This window comes from Lissotriton helveticus, chromosome 7 (genome assembly GCF_964261635.1).
Source record: "Lissotriton helveticus chromosome 7, aLisHel1.1, whole genome shotgun sequence".
Classification (NCBI taxonomy): Eukaryota; Metazoa; Chordata; class Amphibia; order Caudata; family Salamandridae; genus Lissotriton; species Lissotriton helveticus.
In genome coordinates, this window is record NC_136068.1 from 396,324,727 (window position 1) to 396,343,424 (window position 18,698).

The 18,698-nt window shown below is 49.1% G+C and overlaps 1 protein-coding gene across 5 annotated transcripts in view; it reads right to left on the reverse strand.

Annotated features, from left to right (window-relative positions):
- Positions 1-18,698, reverse strand: part of GSS (glutathione synthetase) — a 757,391-nt gene that overhangs the window by 333,379 nt on the left and 405,314 nt on the right. For all 5 annotated transcript variants that reach the window (XM_078652246.1, XM_078652247.1, XM_078652248.1 and 2 more), the window contains one exon: positions 2,154-2,220. In XM_078652246.1, the coding sequence (XP_078508372.1) occupies positions 2,154-2,220 (67 nt within the window). The remainder of the gene's footprint in view (positions 1-2,153; positions 2,221-18,698) is intronic.

Below are 18,698 nucleotides of genomic sequence, written 5' to 3' on the forward strand. Positions count from 1 at the left end.
TACGTTAGTCAATGTATATAAGTATGTATATATTTTATCTATTTTAAAGTATCTTATGGCTAAGAAACCATATCAATGCTTTTACAGTATTATTTCTTAATCCTCCTTTTACTGTACGCACTTTACTTTACTATGAGTATTGCAATCGTGGAAATTCATTTCTCTTGTATGAGGAAGAAGACTGCTCAATAAATAACCTTTTATTGAAAACGCCAGTCTCTCTTTTCTCTGCACTCTGGTGAAACTAAGCATGCACACTTGACTGAGCGAAATAGCTGTCTATTGTTTTCACACAACTCTAGAGATACACTCTTATTCTGAGGGAGCAAAGTTATCATGTTAAATGGTTGTCAGAAGCTAATCCCTTCTTGTCTATCCAGGGAGGTTAAACTCCTCCTCGTTTATTCGAGAAAGTTTCTAGTGACCTCTGAGCTAGCTGGCAAAAACTTAAGGCTAATATAGTCAGTAGAGACCTTGTTGAACTCAGTCCTACGTCTACACTGCTGAATATATTATTCCAATGCGCAGAGCCTATTGGGACTATAGGAACTACACTACAAAAGTATGTAAGAGATAGTGGCTGGATCGTACATAATCTTATCCATCTGCACCATACATGTATTTAGAATGCATACATAAATGCCCCAATATAGTTCAATCAAGAGAAATTAAAATAAGAAAAAAACAAAAGGAAAAGAGAACAAGATATAAGAAAAACAAATAAACTCAGTGCATCCTTAAACCTAATGCACAAGGAACAATTAGGAAACTATCAGGGGTCCACAAACAAAATCGTTATTAAAGACAATGTGATAGGCACTATTATGGGGGCTAGGGGCCTCTAGAGGGAAGGGGGTGGGGGAAGGTGGGGAGCACCTAATGCACACTCAACAAACAGGAGCAGTGAAAAGCAACAAACTCATCCAGGAAGTACAGTGAAACTTATTAAAACTCGATCCATATCTCACATTTATTGCATAAAAAGACACTGTGTATTTTACTTGTGTCTTATCATGAATTTGGAGGTCGTCGGGTACTTCATAAATCTTATCTCTTAGTGATGTTGTTTCTTTCAACCTATTCTAAACCTTTGTCTGTGTGTAATGAGTAATTCAAGGACCTTAGTAAATGTATTATTTTACTGTATAGTTTTGAGCTGGCACCACAAAGCCTTTTCTTTATGTTTTTGCTACCAGACGCTGCAACCAATATTTGCAAGTGTACATGAAGATTCTTTGGGATGGTTCAAATGTACATTTTAGCATACTACTAATGGATCACATTTGCAACTGTTGAAATGGCTCCATGTTATGCTGAGATTTCTAAAAACTATGAAAATTAATAATAATGGTAAATGTTCCATTTGTATGAACTATGTAATAAAGAATTCTTAGCATAATAATATTGAAAGCAAGGATGAAGAGGTGAGAAAATCGTTAAATAACTGTAGTAAATAAAAGTTGCCTACTGACAGCTTCCAGGAGACAAAAAAAACAAAATGATCAGTTGTGAATTCTGGTTGTAAGCCAGATAGTAAAAGGAATCAGTTAAACAGGATATACAGTTAAAAGGATGAAAGTTAAAGTTGATATATTTGTAACTTAGTTAAAAAACAAACAATACCATCAAATTATTGATGGTTAACTGAGGTTAGTAATGCAAGGCACTCTGTGTCTAGAAGGAGAATCATTATACGAATGAGATGTAAGAAAATAAATACGCAACATGGAGACACTAAGACGAGATGTGCTTTGGAAGTGTATAAAAAGCATGGAACTGCCTTGGAGATCATGTTACAAAACTTTAAACAATAATAATTTGAGTATAGAGGGGTGCAAATCAGGCTATTGCAGCAGACAGGAATGGCCACTAATAAGGGTGTGTAGAAAAATGCTTCCCTGAAGCAAGCATATAATTCCCAGATTTATTATCACACTAGGAAACTGTTTTTGGAAAAAGTGGAGTAGAACGATACATAAAAAGTAATAGTTGAGAAAAGAAAGCAAAATAGGAAATAATTAGGTAACGTGAGGAATAGGTTGCGTAGTTGTTAGAGAGTTAGGGTAAAGGATGCACAGATCAGCTCAGCTAAAGGCACAGCTCATCCACCCCACATATCCCCAATAAATATGAAGGGATTCATCTCTACAGACCTGCTCGTTGTAGTCCTGGGGCATGTAGCCAGTCCTGAAATATGCCACAGCAACTTCATGCCCATCTCTACAAGCAAAGATTTTTAAAACATGACTACTTTATTGGAAAACATGTTCAGAAGAAGGGGTTTATGGACGCACGTTGAAAATGGTGAAGTGAATACATTTATAGTAACACTTCATTATCATTAAGTGTGCAAACAAGGATTTATAATTGAGTTGTAGAATTATAAAATACAATGCTATAAACTTTACATTGTAAATATAGAAATTAACAAGTTCAATCTTCAGGCAGATATCTGTCTAGGCAGGGTTGTATGTCGTTACAACGCATTCCGTTGCAACGCATGCCTTTACCACGCATGCGTTACAACGGAATGCTTTTTCCAAGCATAATCGTTACCCCTAATATTCTTTTACCACGCATAGATTTACAATGATTTTCGTTGTAAATTTATGCATGGTAAGGGCATACTCTTGTTAAAGGTTATACCCCTCCCCTGTACCTTTACATGACCCCTTAGCCCCAACTCCTTATAATTACCCCTGCCCTTAACCCTTATTCTTTTTTATTTTTTGTAACTAAAATTCCCTCTTACCTTTTCATGTCGTCTCCTCTCCATCTTCCTTGGTGACGGCACTGACGTTGTACGTCGTTAAGAGGAAGCAGAAGTTTCTTTCCGTTTCCTCCTAAACGACACTGATTCCTCAGTTTCGGAACATCAGGTGTGTTTTTTTTGAGGGGGGGGGAAGACCCCCCAACCCCTCTTTTTAATCCCACACTTTTTTTTCCCTTGGGGGGAGACCCCAAGACCCCTTTTTCTTTTTTTAGCATTTACCACACATGCCTTTACTATGTATCTCGTAGTAAAGGTATGCGTGGTAAAGGCTGTCGTTGTAATGCATGCGTGGTAAAGGTTTTCGTGGAAACGGTCGCGTTGTAGTGGCCGTTTCCCTCTAGGCAGCCAATATTCTGAAACAGTATGCAATCCACAATAATCCACCTTCAGGTACTACTAAGGAAAGTTTACTAATGCACTCCTAAGAAGGAACAGCTTGACCCATAATAATCTTTTCAAAACTTTCATGCAAGCCATGTTCCTTCCCCAGCTCTTTGAATATTCTTGAACAAATGTTCCCAACATTAGCAAATTAAGGCCAGAGGACTTGCACAGTTGTATTAAAAGTCTGAAATTATTCTTCTCACAGCCTCTGCAGGTGCACATATGTCCCTTCTTGTTTCAAATCAAACCCTTTTAGAGAATTTTGACTATTTTGTCACCTTACTTTTGGGTTCTCATTCATTGCGCTTTCTGGTCCCCTTTCTATGCCGCAGGCGTCTAGTTTAAAGAATTGCAGAATCTATGTGGCAGGTCAGTGCTGATCAGCAGGCACTAACTACCCAGAGTGCTTGAGTTCCAAAAACCCAGTTCATAGCTTCAGACTTTTTATTCTCTTTCAAGATATTCTCTTAGAAGTCAACTTCACTACTTAAAAACAAATTTAGGAACTGCATTCACAGGAAGATTCAGGACTTTTGTCTATCACACGAATGAAGATTCCCTTTTCCCTGGGTTTTTTTGTTATGAGACTTAGTCATTTGACAGCCTAATAGGACTAGAAAGGGTTCCCAAAACGGTAATGTGCTACCTTGGTTGACTTCCAGGAACAACCTAGAGGGGCCTTCATTGTGGACCCTGTCCTCCCACTGATTTGGTCCCGTAACTATAGATGAAAGCCTGCAAACACTAAGAAAATATCATATGGAGATATTAAGAGGCCTGCCAGAACTGCAAGAGAAACACAAACACACACAAAAAAGCATTCCACAACCATCTCGAATCTACTGAGCGCTTCAAAAGACCTACATGCAGGGGCATAGCCAGGACACGAATGGAGTGAGACGTGTCTCTTCGCGTCCCCGCTCCACCGTGTCCCGTGACTGCTTGGCTCCCTGCCGCCGGGCTGACCGGCGATGAGTGGCCCTACAGACCCTGGGCACTCGAACTCTCGGAAGACCTCAGCGATGATCTCCCCCGGGCGCCATCTTTAGGGACGGTCCTCACTGCGGCGTAGCTGCTGGGCGCGATTCCAACCTTGTACGCAGCGTGCAGGTTGATTATGCTGGCGGGGTTCCCGTGGTGGCACTGGGCGCCGAGACCTGCGGGACCCTTGAGTGAGTGCGGGAGTACACAGAGCTCCGGGGCCGCCCTGAGAGGTCGCCTGGTGGCCCGACCGCACTGCCCCGGGAGCTGTGGCAGAGAGAGCGCTTTCGAGGACCGGCAGTGAGTACAGCAGAGTGGCTGCTTGATAGAGTGAAGAGGACCAGTGCGGGGCGCCCTACCTGTGTTGCAGCCCTGCGGAAGCCCGCCGGTTTGGGGAGGCCGCCGCCCTGTAATGTTTGGATTCCCGGGGCCCCGGGCAGTCTCTCCAGGGGCCTCACCTGCGGCAATCTTTTTTTTTTTTAAACAGATTTTATTGCAAGATAGTAGCTTTACTTTTCTTTGATGAACAAACATAAACAAAGCAATATTAAGCACCCCCCCTCGTACTCCACCCTCCCGGATCCCGCCCACCCAGGTCGCACAAGGTCCGCCACGTGTCTCCTACCTATTATACATCTAAATGACTACACACATGTACACTATCATGGCCCCTTCATATCACCTCCTGTTGATCTTCCAGGTCCACCGGCGGCTCAAGCCACAGACCCCTAAAGTCAGCCCAGCGCTTCCAGATTCTATAGTGCTTTTGTGGGCATCCTCGGGCTATAAAAATCGGCTGCTCCATTCCCATGCAAAAGTCTAAGCTGCTCTTCCATACCCCCACAGAAGGGGCTCGCGGGTCCTTCCACGCCCTAGCCACATCTCTTTTGCCCAACGTGAGACCCAGCAGCACCAAATGTCTCTTGTAGACCTTACCGCCCACCCCATCCATCACATGCAGCAAACCTAGCCGCGGCGTACGGGGGAGCTCCCACCCCAGGACCTCAGACATGCACTCCAGCACCCCCCTCCAGAACCGATCCAAAGAGCTGCAACTCCACACTGTATGTATAAACATCCCCACTTCCTGGCCACATCTGAGACAGCCCGGAGACGCAATCAGCCCTGCCCTCCATAACCGCTCCCTAGTGAAATAAACTCTATGTAGATACTTAAATTGGATGAGCCATAGGCGCATCGCTATGGCCGCACCCCTGGGGGCTGCCAACGCCTCCCTCCAATACTCCTCCTCCAATTCTCCCACATCCCCTTCCCAAGTCTCCCGGAGCCCGGAGCTTCTGCAGTGTGGGGGATGTGTGTGTAACTAGCGACTGGTATATGCGTGATATCGTTTTCGTCTCCAGATCTCCCATAAACACCTTCGCTTCCAGAGGGCTAAACTCGGGGAGGGACTCCAGACCTTCCAGGCTCGGAGCGAGGGCATGACGGAACTGAAGATACCGAAAAAACTGGGAGCGAGGCATGCTAAATTCCCTACACAGATCCTGAAAGGACTTAAGCGTCGTGCCGGACAGCACATCTCCCAACGTCGAAATTCCAATGCTGTCCCATCCCCGGAAGCCCTGCAATGTCGCTAGCCCAGGTAGCCGCCCACTGTGCCACAAGGGGGTTTCACCAGTCAAGGTGTTCCACCATCCCATGCGACGCAGAGCCTGTCTCCATATCTGAAACACAACCTGCGTGACCGGTGGTAACGTCTTCCGCAATTGCACCGTATACAGAATGGTGTGTAGCGTGTGCGACCCCATAAGGTAGCGCTCCAGGGCATATGCCAGGTCTCCCCTGTCACCATACCACTACTCGTTCAGGACTAGAAGGTGTGAGGCCTGATAATAAGAAAGGATATCAGTGGGACGCTTTGCTGTTTGTGCCTTATCTGTGGATCATTTAATCTCCCTGCTACTGCTCGCGGTACCCGCTCCGCGGGTCCCGCTTCGCAGGGGTGTGCAACGCCGGACTTTTGACCTTGTTGTGGGAGCTGGTGGGTTTTTCGCTTCAGGAAGAAGATCTGTAGGCAGGGCTGCGAGCGTGCAGCGAGCGTGGGACTTCAACTCCCAGGAGCGCTCGCTGACCAGCCCAAATCGCCAGCACCTGGGCCGCTCTCTCTGCCTACGCCTTCCCATCATCGTTTCTAATTTAAACAACCCTAGCCCTTTACCAACGTGGGACGCTTTGCTGTTTGTGCCTTATCTGTGGATCATTTAATCTCCCTGCTACTGCTCGCGGTACCCGCTCCGCGGGTCCCGCTTCGCAGGGGTGTGCAACGCCGGACTTTTGACCTTGTTGTGGGAGCTGGTGGGTTTTTCGCTTCAGGAAGAAGATCTGTAGGCAGGGCTGCGAGCGTGCAGCGAGCGTGGGACTTCAACTCCCAGGAGCGCTCGCTGACCAGCCCAAATCGCCAGCACCTGGGCCGCTCTCCCTGCCTACACCCTCCCTTTAGCTTAATACCTTAAAAGTCCTCTTCTGGCCCGCTGCGCGGGAGCGACCGGGAGAAGCCCGGGACAAGGGCGGGGCCGTCTGCGGGCGTCCGCGGTCGGACGAAGATGGGTTGGGCCACCCCCCTTTGTTTTTATTTTTATTTATTTTTTTGTATTAATTATTTCGACATCATTATATTGTTGTGTGGTATATTTAAATCATGCCCTTACGCTCGGGTAAAGAACGCAATGTACAGTTACAGACTACTTAGGGGGTAGTTTCTGGCCCAATAGACGCCTTTGTCTCCAGGGCCACAGGCATCTTGGAAAAGGAGATAGCTATGATAGAAAAAAGGCTTTCCTTAGATTTGGTAAATGGGAAACGATCCTCCTTGGGAAAGTTAGCTACTATACCCAGCCCTGATGTCCGAGCCTTAGCCGCAAGCCATCATTTTGTTGAAACAGTGGCGGATGTGCACTATGAGATGGAGGGGGGGTCCCTCTACGTCACTGATAGAGAGCGACTTTAGCCATGATGTTATGCAAGCCAGTGGGGGAGAGGGCAGTGTGCTCTCTGCCAGTCAATCTCAGACGGACTCCACTAATGATGATGACCTTCAGAGAATAATACCATGTAAAAGGAAAAGATGCAAGGGCAATCAGAGGGGGGGTGTTACTAAGATCCATAAACCAAATGCCCCACCACTTCCTACTGTCCCTATTCTTGACGCCACTCCCACCTCACATCGTGTTTTAGCTTTAAATGATCTTCCCTGCCAATCCCATATCCCCTTTGGCCCCTCAGACCCATGCCCCACCTGCTATAGTAGTGAAGATAGCTTGCTGATCAAAATGGAAGCTATGTTCAAAACATTATTATTCCCTGTACTCGAAAGAACGCGGTTGATGACTGCAAAATTAGACGTACTTGAATCCACTGTCAATAACAATACTGGTCTCCTAAAAACGTTAACAAATTCCCAATCCATTACGGGGAATAATAGACCTCCCCTGAGTAACCCCAAAGGTCAAACAAATATAAACTTAGGCAAAATCCCACCAAAGGTAACCTCTGGCTCACTACCAGCTTCAAGTCTGAATAAAAATAAGGGCTCAGCGGCAGGGGCGTGTACTGGAATTAATGATACTACGATAACACCCGCTCCCTTACAGCAGGAGCAAAAAATGGCCCCTTCTAAAATCAATTATCAACAACAGTCCAATAGCTCTATTTCCCACGCGGCCATTCAGCTAAAGGGTGGTGTTCTGGATGCCCCAAGCACTTCGTTGCAGCCCAAAATACCTCATGGTGTAAAAGGGAACAGACCCAGTAATCGTTCTACTCCCTTTGTGAAAGCTAGCAAACGGACACCCCCATGCACAGATCTTCCCCCGGATGCATCACCATATACGATAGTTCTAACTGGTGTTGCCCCACTCAGGGAGGGCTTGAAGGAATCTTATGAGGATCTCCGAAATAAGGTTGTATTTTGGCTTAAAAAACATCGCCCCCTTCCTCCTTCCTCTTTGACCGAAATATTATTTGTAAGAAGAGTTGATTGGGTAGGAAACTGTACCAAGGACCTCAAAGGGGACTGCTTTATCATATCCTTTAAGGATCCCTGGGTGGTAGACTTTGTGCGTAGGGAAGCTAGGTTTGGGAGGCCGGGGGATGTGCAGACTATTGGCCTTGGATATTTTTACCCTAGACGCCCCTATGAGTTCTCCTCTGGTCCCACTTTCCAAAGTATACCTGTCCGAAGATTCCACTTTGATAGAACACCTCACATACCACAGCTCCCACTATTGTATAATCGTTTCGAACCCCTCTCTGGCCTGGAGTGTATTGATTGACTTCACCTAATAAGTGGCAATGGGAGGGTCTTGGAAAATCAAGTAGATGGGGTAGAAGGAGCTGGCTTTGAAGTGTCTATACAGGGGGATGTCTGCATAGAGAAGGAGTCGATGGTAGCTGATATATATCCTCATCAGGAGGACAACACGCTGGTGGATTTACCATTGAGCACAGGAGTACCTTTGGGAGCGGCCCTCAGTGGTTCACATAGCATTATAACAACTAGTGAGGTTGCAACACTTAAATTAGCATCATGGAATGTGGCAGGGATGAAGGGTCGTATGGACTCGGAAGAGTGGTTGGATTTTATTGATACCTTTGATGTTCTTTTGTTTCAGGAAAGTTGGGCTCCTGACCCAATTTTTAGGGTGGGATTCCTAAATTTTTTCAAACCAGCTATTAGGGGCAATAAGGGCCGAGCTTCGGGGGGACTTGTGATCTGGGTTAAACAGTCCATTGGCTATCGACCAACGGAAATTTGTGTGGACAACCTGGATCTTTTAGGAATTAGGCTAAGTAAGGAAAATTGTCAGGACATTGTGGTCGTCAACATCTATGCACGTGGCAAATCGGGTGGGCGTTGTCCCAGTATTATAGATGTGCTGGACTCGTATCTCGAGGGAGTAGGGAGAGACAAGCTACTTATTCTTGCAGGGGACCTCAATTGTACTTTCGAGCCACTTTTTACTATAGATGAGTATTTGGGGGCTGCGGAGGAGACTGTTTGGAACATCCCGATGTTGTCCCTGGACATTATCAAAAGAGTCTCTGAGGCAGCCTTACATTGGATGGGACTGTGTCTAGATTGGGGGCTAAGGGCAACGAACGGTCGTTCATCCTCTGACAAAGTCGGTAAACCCACTTTTGATAATGGGACGAGGAAAAGTCGGATAGACTACATCCTGCTAAAAATGGAATATTGGTCACTTTTGTTGGACATGGAAGTGATGCCTCGCCCAGAAAGCGACCATAACCCCATGTCACTTACCTTGAGACTTCCAGGTGGATCCGGCAGATCCCCTTCTGTAGCTCATCTAACAGGGGACGTTCTTTTAACAAATGATAGAAGAAGGCTCAGATGGCCAAGGGTTGTGGAGAATCCGACCCTTCTTGATAGTATTATGAAGACAGTTTCGTCAACCTTGTGTGACATTCTGCCTCTGGCTCATAGTAGGGTCGCATCTAATCAGATCTCCGACCTCCACGAACGGTGCTTTGCTCATCTAAAGGTCCTTCTGACACTCCCACCAAAGCAAGGCACTCCAAAGGTACATGGTCCCCGGGTGAAATGGTACAATAAAAACTGTAGGGATGCACACAGCCGTTTAGTAAAAGCCGTGAAATCTAGGGTTTCTAGTGATATAAAGGAGGCACGAACAATGTATAAAAGGACCCAGTGGGAGGCTAAAAGGGAGTGGGACGATCTATACTGGTCTGACCTATTGGATGCATGCATATCTTCCAATCAGATTACGTTTTGGGAACTTGTTAAGTGGGACAGAAATTCTGACTCCCAAACACCAGTTAACCACGTGCCCGCAGAAGCCTGGGTGGATTTCTACTCAGGCCAGTTCTTGTACCCTGACCTAGAAAACGATACAGCCCACCCCTGGCAGGTAACTTCCCTCATCCCCAATCAGGAGTTAAAATTCTCGGAATTGGAAACTGAGTCCGCGCTCCGCTTGGTCTTAAGGGGGAAGGCCCCTGGGATGGACTGCATCCCAACCCCCAACTTTGGGTCCCTTATATAACCATCTTAGCTAATGCCATTGCCTTGGGGGCCAGGATCCCTATGTCCTGGAAGGGGGCGGAGATTCTCCCAATTTTTAACAAAAGGTGACCGTTCAGACCCGGGAAACTACCGTCCAATAAGTTTAATAGACTCATTGCAAAAAGTAATTGCAAAGATGGTCCTAGCTAGAGTCCAGGGGTGGATTGAGTTGGAGGGTATCTTGTCCCCCCTACAGGCCGTATTCAGATCAGGTACCAGCACCATCGACCAGGTCTTTAGATTCTGTATGATCTACTGGAAGGTGGTGCTGTTGGGAGGTGGAACGATCTGAAATCGGCATTCGATCTCGTGCCGAGGGCCAAACTATGGACTGTTCTTAGAGATTTAGGACTGCCATTGGAGATTCTGGACATGGTTGTCAGACTACATGAGGGCACCTTTGCTAGGGTGAGGTGGGGAGGCCAAGGGCAGGTGACAGACTCCTTCCCCGTAACACGTGGAGTCCGCCAGGGGTGTGTCCTGGCGCCAACACTTTTTTTACTGTTTATTGACCAGGTGGTCAAATTCTTTGCGAACACACCCACCGACGCACCATCTTTGGGGGGGACATGGTTTCCTATACTTATTTTTGCTGATGACACTTTACTCCTCTCAAAGACTCGTAGCGGCTTGCAAACTGCATTGACCCGCTTTGAGGAGTTTTGTATTGTCAACGACTTAAAAATCAATATAAATAAAACTAAATTTATGGTCCTAACCAAATGTCGCCCCATTACGAGCTCAGTGAGCTTGCACGGAGTGGGCCTGGAACAAGTTGAGGCAATGACGTACTTAGGAGTCACACTGGACTATCGTCTCCGCTGGAAACCCCAGGTAGACACTCTTCACCTAAAATTTGCTCGCCTTACAGGAGCAAAAAAGGTCCTTAACTAAACGTATCAAACCTGCACTTAAGATTTATGTCACTAAGGTAAGCTCCGCCATACTGTACGGGGCAGACCTTTGGGGACATATGGATCTATCATCTCTGGTGAAAGTTCAGAATAAATTTATGCGGAAATTAGTGGGTCTCCCACAATCGACTCCCACTAAACCGCTTTGTCTGGACTTGGGCTGCAACCCAATTAATGAAATGGCCAGATATCGATTAGTAGCCATGTGGAGACGTGTCTGGACCTCTCCAGATTCAAGCCTTTTTGCAAAAGAACTTGAGGAAATTAGATCAATCTGGGGGTCTAGCAGTATACCTTGGCTGCGCGAAGTGAAATTGATCCTGGATGAAATGGGCCTCATTCAGCTGTGGGTCTCACCGGGGTCTATTAGCTTTCCTTCTAAACAGGACTACAAAGCACTCTATTGGGCCTCTGTTCGTAAAAGGCTAGTTTTGGCCTCAGATAGAGCAAGTCTAACAGGTTGGTTTTTGTGTCATAAATTAGACCCCATTCTAGAGAACTATTGGGATGTCATAACCAAGCCATTAGACAAAAAACTCTATCACCAGTTCCGTGTAGGTACTTTGCCCTTAAGATCTTTTACTAGGAACTGGTCCAATCGAGTGAGTGATTCATGTCCTTGGTGCCCTGGACACAAGGAGAGCATGGGTCATCTTCTATTTGTTTGTGAGGTCTATCATGCTCCAAGAAGTAAATGGCTAGGGCCCATATGTCGACACCTTAAAGTGAGAGGGAGTGCAGAGGCTATGTGGGTACTCCGCACGAACACCTCCGAGGTGGTAGTGGTCGCCGTAGCAAAATTCCTGGGTTGGACATGGGCGATTAGATCTAGACTCCTACAGGCACCTTGTTCTTGACTTTGACTCTGTCTCTGTTTTCTACTTTTATACAGGTTTTACTTGCCATTCATGTATTAGGTCTTTATTATACTGTTTAAACTTTATTATTAGTGTAGAAATATGTTGAAATGTTTTGAGTTACATGATTTTGCAAATTGTAATTATGATGGTTTTAAAAGAAATTCTAATTTTAATGTACGCAAAAACAAAAAAAAAATGTTTTATTGTTTTTAATTGTCTTTTATGATTCTATAAATCGAAATAAAGACTTTAAAACCTGAAAAACCTGCCTCTCAATTTGGTGGATTGGCCCACTACCTGCCCCCCCTCCCCGGCCTATACCTATCTCGGAGTCCATCCATAACATCATTCCAATCCCCTCCTACCACTGCCAACACATCAGGAATGTCAGTCCACACCGCTAACAACTTCCCAACCATCGACCATGCAAAGGGGGCGGGGCATACACGCATCCCAACACCAGAGACACCAGAGGCTCCTCCCCTATCATACCCTTAACAAATAAGTATCGTCCCTGTGTATCAACCCATTGAGCAGAGTGAACATATGGGATCCTGCGATGTACTAATATGGCCCTGGATTCACTAGTAAAACCTGCATGATAAACCTGGTGGTAGCCATACTGCTGGAGGCACAAGGTCTTAGTACCTAGTAGGTGAGTTTCCTGCAGCATCAACACATCAGCTCCAGCTCCCTTTGCCTGCCGTAACACTGCCCCCTCTTAATCTTGTATAGAACTCCCCGTACATTCCAACTAAGGACACAAAAAGAGCCTCTGGGCTCCACGGCCCCACCTATAGGATTCGTCATCGGGACTATTCAGAGCAGAAGCCCAGATGCTGGACCATGTAGGTGCACACATAACAACCGGTGAAACCCTAACGTGACTGTGCGACTCATACCCAACCACTCAACAAACCATGAACCTCAAGCCACCCCCAACAAGCCTTAAACTAAGGGGGAAGAACGTCTGCCCTAAATGTAGCTCCCTCCGCCCCGCCACAGCCCACAGTCACTCGTAGCTTTGCGGATAGCAACACATCAGCCCCCTCCAGCCCGCAAAGCAATAATGTCAACCGCGCACAGTACCACATCGCTATGCAGAATTACAATGGAAACCAGCTCTCCCACTCCCGCCAGTTAGAAAGGTCATGGGTCAATTGTCTGATGTTCAGGGGCTTCCTTCCCCTTATCCGAGGCATTCCGGAGGTAGACCGCCGCCTGGACCTGGATCTCCAGTTTCCCCTCCTCCGCGACTCCCGAGAGGTCTGCGACCGCGCCTCACTCAGGGATGAGTCAGACTCCAATCCTGGTGGCGTGTGCACCCTCGCCTTCACTGTTTTGTCAGTCCATTTAAATACCTCCTCAGGAGTATCGAAGCAGTGGGTGCGAGACTGATAGACCACCAGCAGGCGGGCGCCTGCGGCCATCTTGTGTGCTGGACCTTGCTGCAGCATCTTCGGGCCTGGAGACCAGGAGAGCGATAGGTCCACGGGGAGGAGGTTTCCGAGCTGGCGCCTGCTCCTCGGGGCTTTGTCCGCCCCCCCCCCCCCCCCCCCAGCGCGTGCTTCTACTAGACGCGCCCTGGCTCGGCAGCTTGGAACCAGGGGACCAGACGGAGGCTGCCGGATGTGAAGGCCACAGTGAGTGGGGAAGACACTCCTTGCCTGCGGGGAATCGCTGGGGTTGTGGAAAGCCTCCAGGCTCGTCATTGGGTTCAGAAGTGACTAGATCACCCTCATCACTGCTTCTACCTAGAGGGGAGAGGTGGATCCCCCCTCACCCCTCCTGAAGTGCGGCTGTAGGCTTTCCCACCCCATCTAGAGATCTCACCAAGTGGTGCACGTGCTGGGCTTCTGGTCCCGTGGATCGACAGCGGGCAGGGGCGAGTCTGACTTGATCATCTCCGCACTGGGTTGAGAGAACAGAGGGGGTCAACTATTTCGCCTTGTGGTGCATTGGGAGCAGGTGGGAATTCAGCCTGCTTGTGCCTTCTGAATCTCCCTGTGCACTGCGAGTGCCGACCTTCTTCAAAAGCTATTGCGCCCTACATGGTGATCTGCGCCGGGGGAGAGCCCCCTATTCACCCTTTGCTACGGACCGGGCATACGAATAAAATGGCCTTAAATTGAGCTTCCTTGTGGATCACAGAACAAGAAGAGGTTGAGGGACGCTTTGGTTTACACTCTCTCACCCCCTTGGCCGAGACCTAGACAGACCTGCATCTTGGTTGGGGTAACTGTCGCATTCACCTTCTCTGCCTCTGCTCTAGGGGGATACTTGGTGCCCCCTCGACAGAACCCCGGACTGTCTTGAGCAGGCTACCTGGGTTCAGTGAGTGCCCTCTCATCTTGATTAGATACTGCGCCCTGCTTGGTGGGCTGCGCCTGGGGTTGGACCTGCACCAGGGAAGTCCAGCTCGGAGATGCCAATCACCCAGGCGTTCATGGCGTCTTTCCTACAGGAAATTAAGGACAAAATCGTCTCTCTACGACAAAACTTCAAAGCTGGTCTCCAGGATATGCGTCGAGAGGTCACAGAGTTTGGTGAATGGGTAGACGATCTTGAATGCACTATGGACACTAGAGCAGAAGACCATGAAAACCTTTGGAAGAGAATGACGGAGAAAGAAGAACAAAATATCACCCTACAACTTAAGCAAGAAGATCTTGAAAATCGCAGCAGGCGAAACAACCTGCGCATCTGGGGGGTCCCACTGGGAACGGAGGGAAAGGACATCCTGGCTTACACAGCAGAGCTCCTACAGGCCATCAGCGAGAACGAGGAAGCCCCACCGCCTATGCAGACAGAGCCCACTGAGTCTTTGGCCCATGCAATCGGCCTTTATATCAGACATTCTCACCAGAGTCCACTGCTTCGCCGACAAGGAGGCCATCCTGAAAAAAGTGTAAAGGGTTAATGCATACAATGGCCTCTCGATACCAATCTTCCAAGATCTGGCACCGGCTACACTTTGACGGCGAAAAGAAGATTTAAAGCCCGTCACGGATAAGTTGAGAGACCTCAACATCAAGTACCAGGGGGGCCATCCCTTTGCCTTGATGTTCACCTCGGAGGGTAAACAGGACATCCTTCGTTCGCTGAGGGATGCAAAGCAGCTTCTGCAGCTCCCGGTTGTGCCTGAGGGGGAAGACCTGTCTTTGGCGTGGGAATGTCGAGAAGGGCCTCTCCACCCGATATGGTCCACCGTCATGCATCTGAGATCCAAACGTTGCATACAGGACCTCCCGAACTAAGCAAGACATCATTAGCCACATTTGTTCTTTAAGTGGCTCTACAAGGTGAACTACAATGGTTGTACCAGCCCCCGGATTAAACCCAAATTCCCTTGCATCTTGGCTTGAACTATGAGCAACTTCGGCTCCTTGATATGGGACCTGTAATTTGCTGGACTCTGGTTATAAGATGAGACACTGCAGGTACTTATTGGCAACAAATGGCCCTCTCGCATGGAATACCGGTCCTTCCAAAAGGTATCATCCTCCACGCCGCAACTGAGTGCCTTTGGGATGGCCCGGTGGTCGTAGCAAATACTGCTTTCCCCATTATTGCCACAGGACGGTGGGATAGGAGATTCCTGAACTCTTGTATGTCTGCCGGCCCCCCCCTCCTCAGAGTCCCTTAGGAGAATGACTTTTCCGGAATGGCCCGTTTGTACGACTCTGGGCTGTTCTTGATAGACTCTGATCTTGTCTGGCCCGGTTGGCCATTTGCTGTTGTGCTCTTTATTTCTTTTTTTTTTTGCTTTTTAACAGACTGTTTTTCTTTTCCTGGATGCACTGTTCTTGGGGGCTGGAGGGAGGGGGTAAATACAGTTGCTTCGCTGGGTGTCATTCGGCCATGCCTTGTTACACTGGAGCCCTACGATGGCTCTCTATTTCTACTGATGGGATGGGAACCCATGGGGGTGGAAACGTGGGCCTATGGTGCTGTTTGGAGGGCTGTGTGGGACGCATATATCTTTGTGAAGTATTATGACTAACTCTATTAAGTTTCTCTCCCTAAATGTTAAGGGGTTGAATTCCCCTAATGAGTGACACCAGGTGTGGCGATATTTCCTCCATCACGATCCCGATGTTGTTTTTATCCAAGAGACCCACTTGCTTTCTATTGACACTCGCCTCATGTCACATCCCAAATACCCCACTCAGTATTGGTCCTGCTCCTCTGCTTAAATGGGGGGTCGCCATTTTTTTAAAACCAGGTTCGCATGTGGTGACCCCTAAGATCACGTCCGACGAAGGTGGGAGGTTTATTAAAGCACACATGGCTTGGAGGTAGCTGGTCCTTAACCTTTGTCAACATGTATGCCCCTAACCAAAATCAGGATGCTTTCCTACGTCTGACCTTCAGGGAACTCCTGCAGGCAGTTACAACTTCAATTGTTCTCGAAGGAGATTTTAATTTGGTCTGGAACCTAAAATGGGATTGCACTGCTCAGGCGTTCCAAAATGGTGGAGCGATGTCAGCGACACTGCGGAATGTCATCACAGACTTACGTTTAGTTGACGCCTGGAGATCTCTACACCCTGATTCCAAGAACTATTTTTTATTCTCCCATGCAAATTGGTCATATTCTCGTATAGACTATTATTTCCTTTCCCTTCCCCCGATACATGCCATGAGTAGTGCAGAGATCTCTGATATATCCTTATCAGATCATGCCCATGTTCTGATCTCTCTCCAACCTCCCGATTCGCCTAGGGAACCACTTCCTCGTTGGTAACTGCCCCCTCAGGTCCTCTTAGATCCTGTCAACGTGGCAGAAATTCGGAAGGAAGTTGAAGCCTTCTTGCTCGCTAATACCCTCGAAGATACGTCTGCGGACACTAGGTGGGATGCTTTTAAAGCTACCATTCGAGGGGTCATCACACTTATATCTATCGCCAGGATCCGGGAGGCTCGGCTGGTCGATATCACTCTATCTAGGGATATTAAAACCCTGGAACGCAAAGGCCACCTGCAGCCAGCCCTTCGCAAAAATCAGCTCCTTGGGGGGCGTGGCTTACCAAAATGGCCGGCTACACACGTTTTCGTTCAGCTTCTGCCCTACGGTCCTTCAAATCCTGCATTATCCTGGCACTTACTTGATTTAAAGAGGGCTCCTGAGGTGCGGAGCCCCCCCTGACCCCGGAGGCTGCCGGCTTGGACGGGGATCGCCGCCCGTGACTGCAGAGGACCCGGCGGCCTGTCCTGGTCCACTCCGCGATCTTGGATTGCAAATGGCGGCTGCCGCGCGCCAAGAAAGTTGCGGCCGGTCGTAGGGTGACTGGCAACCCAGCAGAAGGCCGATACCCCTGCGGAAGGTGGGAGAGGCGGCGGCCGCTCCCCAGAGGTGCGTTGAGAGCTGCTGAGGTGAGCGAGGTCCGGCCGTCGGCGGAGGCACCAGGGACCTCGGCGCGAGCCCCTACTAGAGGCCGGGGAGGCGCGGCCTGCACGCGGTCCCGCAGCCCCCAGAACACTGCGGGACCGCCTGAGCACTGAGGGACTGCCGGGTCCGGGTGGCCGGGGGTGTCGCTTCCTCCCCCCCACCCCATCGAGGACAATGGGTGTAGCGGGTCTCCCGACCCTGAGAGACACCAGGCGGCGGCCGCCGCGACGTGGTGCGGGGAAGGCTGCAGACCCCTGGAGTGGCAATTGAGAAAGGGGCCCCGCGAACAGGCGAGGTAGGAGGTGAACCCTGCGGCGGCAGTCGGGGCGGCTGATGTGAGCGAGGGGCGGTGAGCGGCTGAGACGCCCAGGCCCTGGCGTGAGAGGGGGAGTGAGACCAGGCAGTTGCGGCCTGCAAGTATCCAGAAGTCCCGGGATACCACGGGGGCTATAGCGGATGGGGGAATTGTCAGGGGGCCACTGCCCCCCCCCCTCACAGCCTGTGGAGAGGCTGCTGACTTTGTGGGGGCTCCGGCTGCGGGGATGCCCACCTTGGTGACCGGCTGAGGTGTGCAGTGGGCCAAGAGAGCAGGCCGAGGGCCCCCCCTGACTAGCTGGAGTGGCTAGATACCTTGGAGCCACGGTTATTGGGGCCGGAGAGTGGCGCAAGCTGGACAGTGACCTTTGGAGCCTGCCTGCCCCGCCTCGCCCCATAGGGGGGCGCCGCCGGATGAGTGGAGTCCTAGTCTGACGGTATCCTGAGGCACGGCCAGTTGCCCCAGTGTTGGAACTACCGGGGCTGCTCTGTGTACTATAGGGGGTACCGCTGCGCCATTGAGAGGCCTCTTGGGGGTGCCCAGTGGAACGCCCGTAGAACTCCCCCACTACTATGGGAAAGGACCGCCCGACGAGGGGAGCCCAGGCGAACAAGATCGTGCAATACACGGTCCCGGTCCATAATAGCCCGGTTCTTTAATTTTAGCGACCGGGACCTAATTCTACAACACATCCGTAAGACCGGCCCGCCTAGGTATGAAAACCACGACATTCATATATTCCCGGACTATACTAGGAGGGTACAGGACCTCCGGAACGACTTCCTGCAGGTTAAACGGTGGATGCGGAGCCACAACGTTAAATACAGTCTGCTCTTCCCAGCCAGACCCCAAGTACAACACGGTGAGAGGACACACTTCTACGACCGCCCATCAGATGCGGAGGACTGGATGGACTCATTGGGACTGGCGGGCCACGACCACACGCAGGGCTGGCAGGAGCAAAGACGGCGAGGCGCACAATGGCGGGGTCAACGTCGTGGTGAGGGGGTTCGC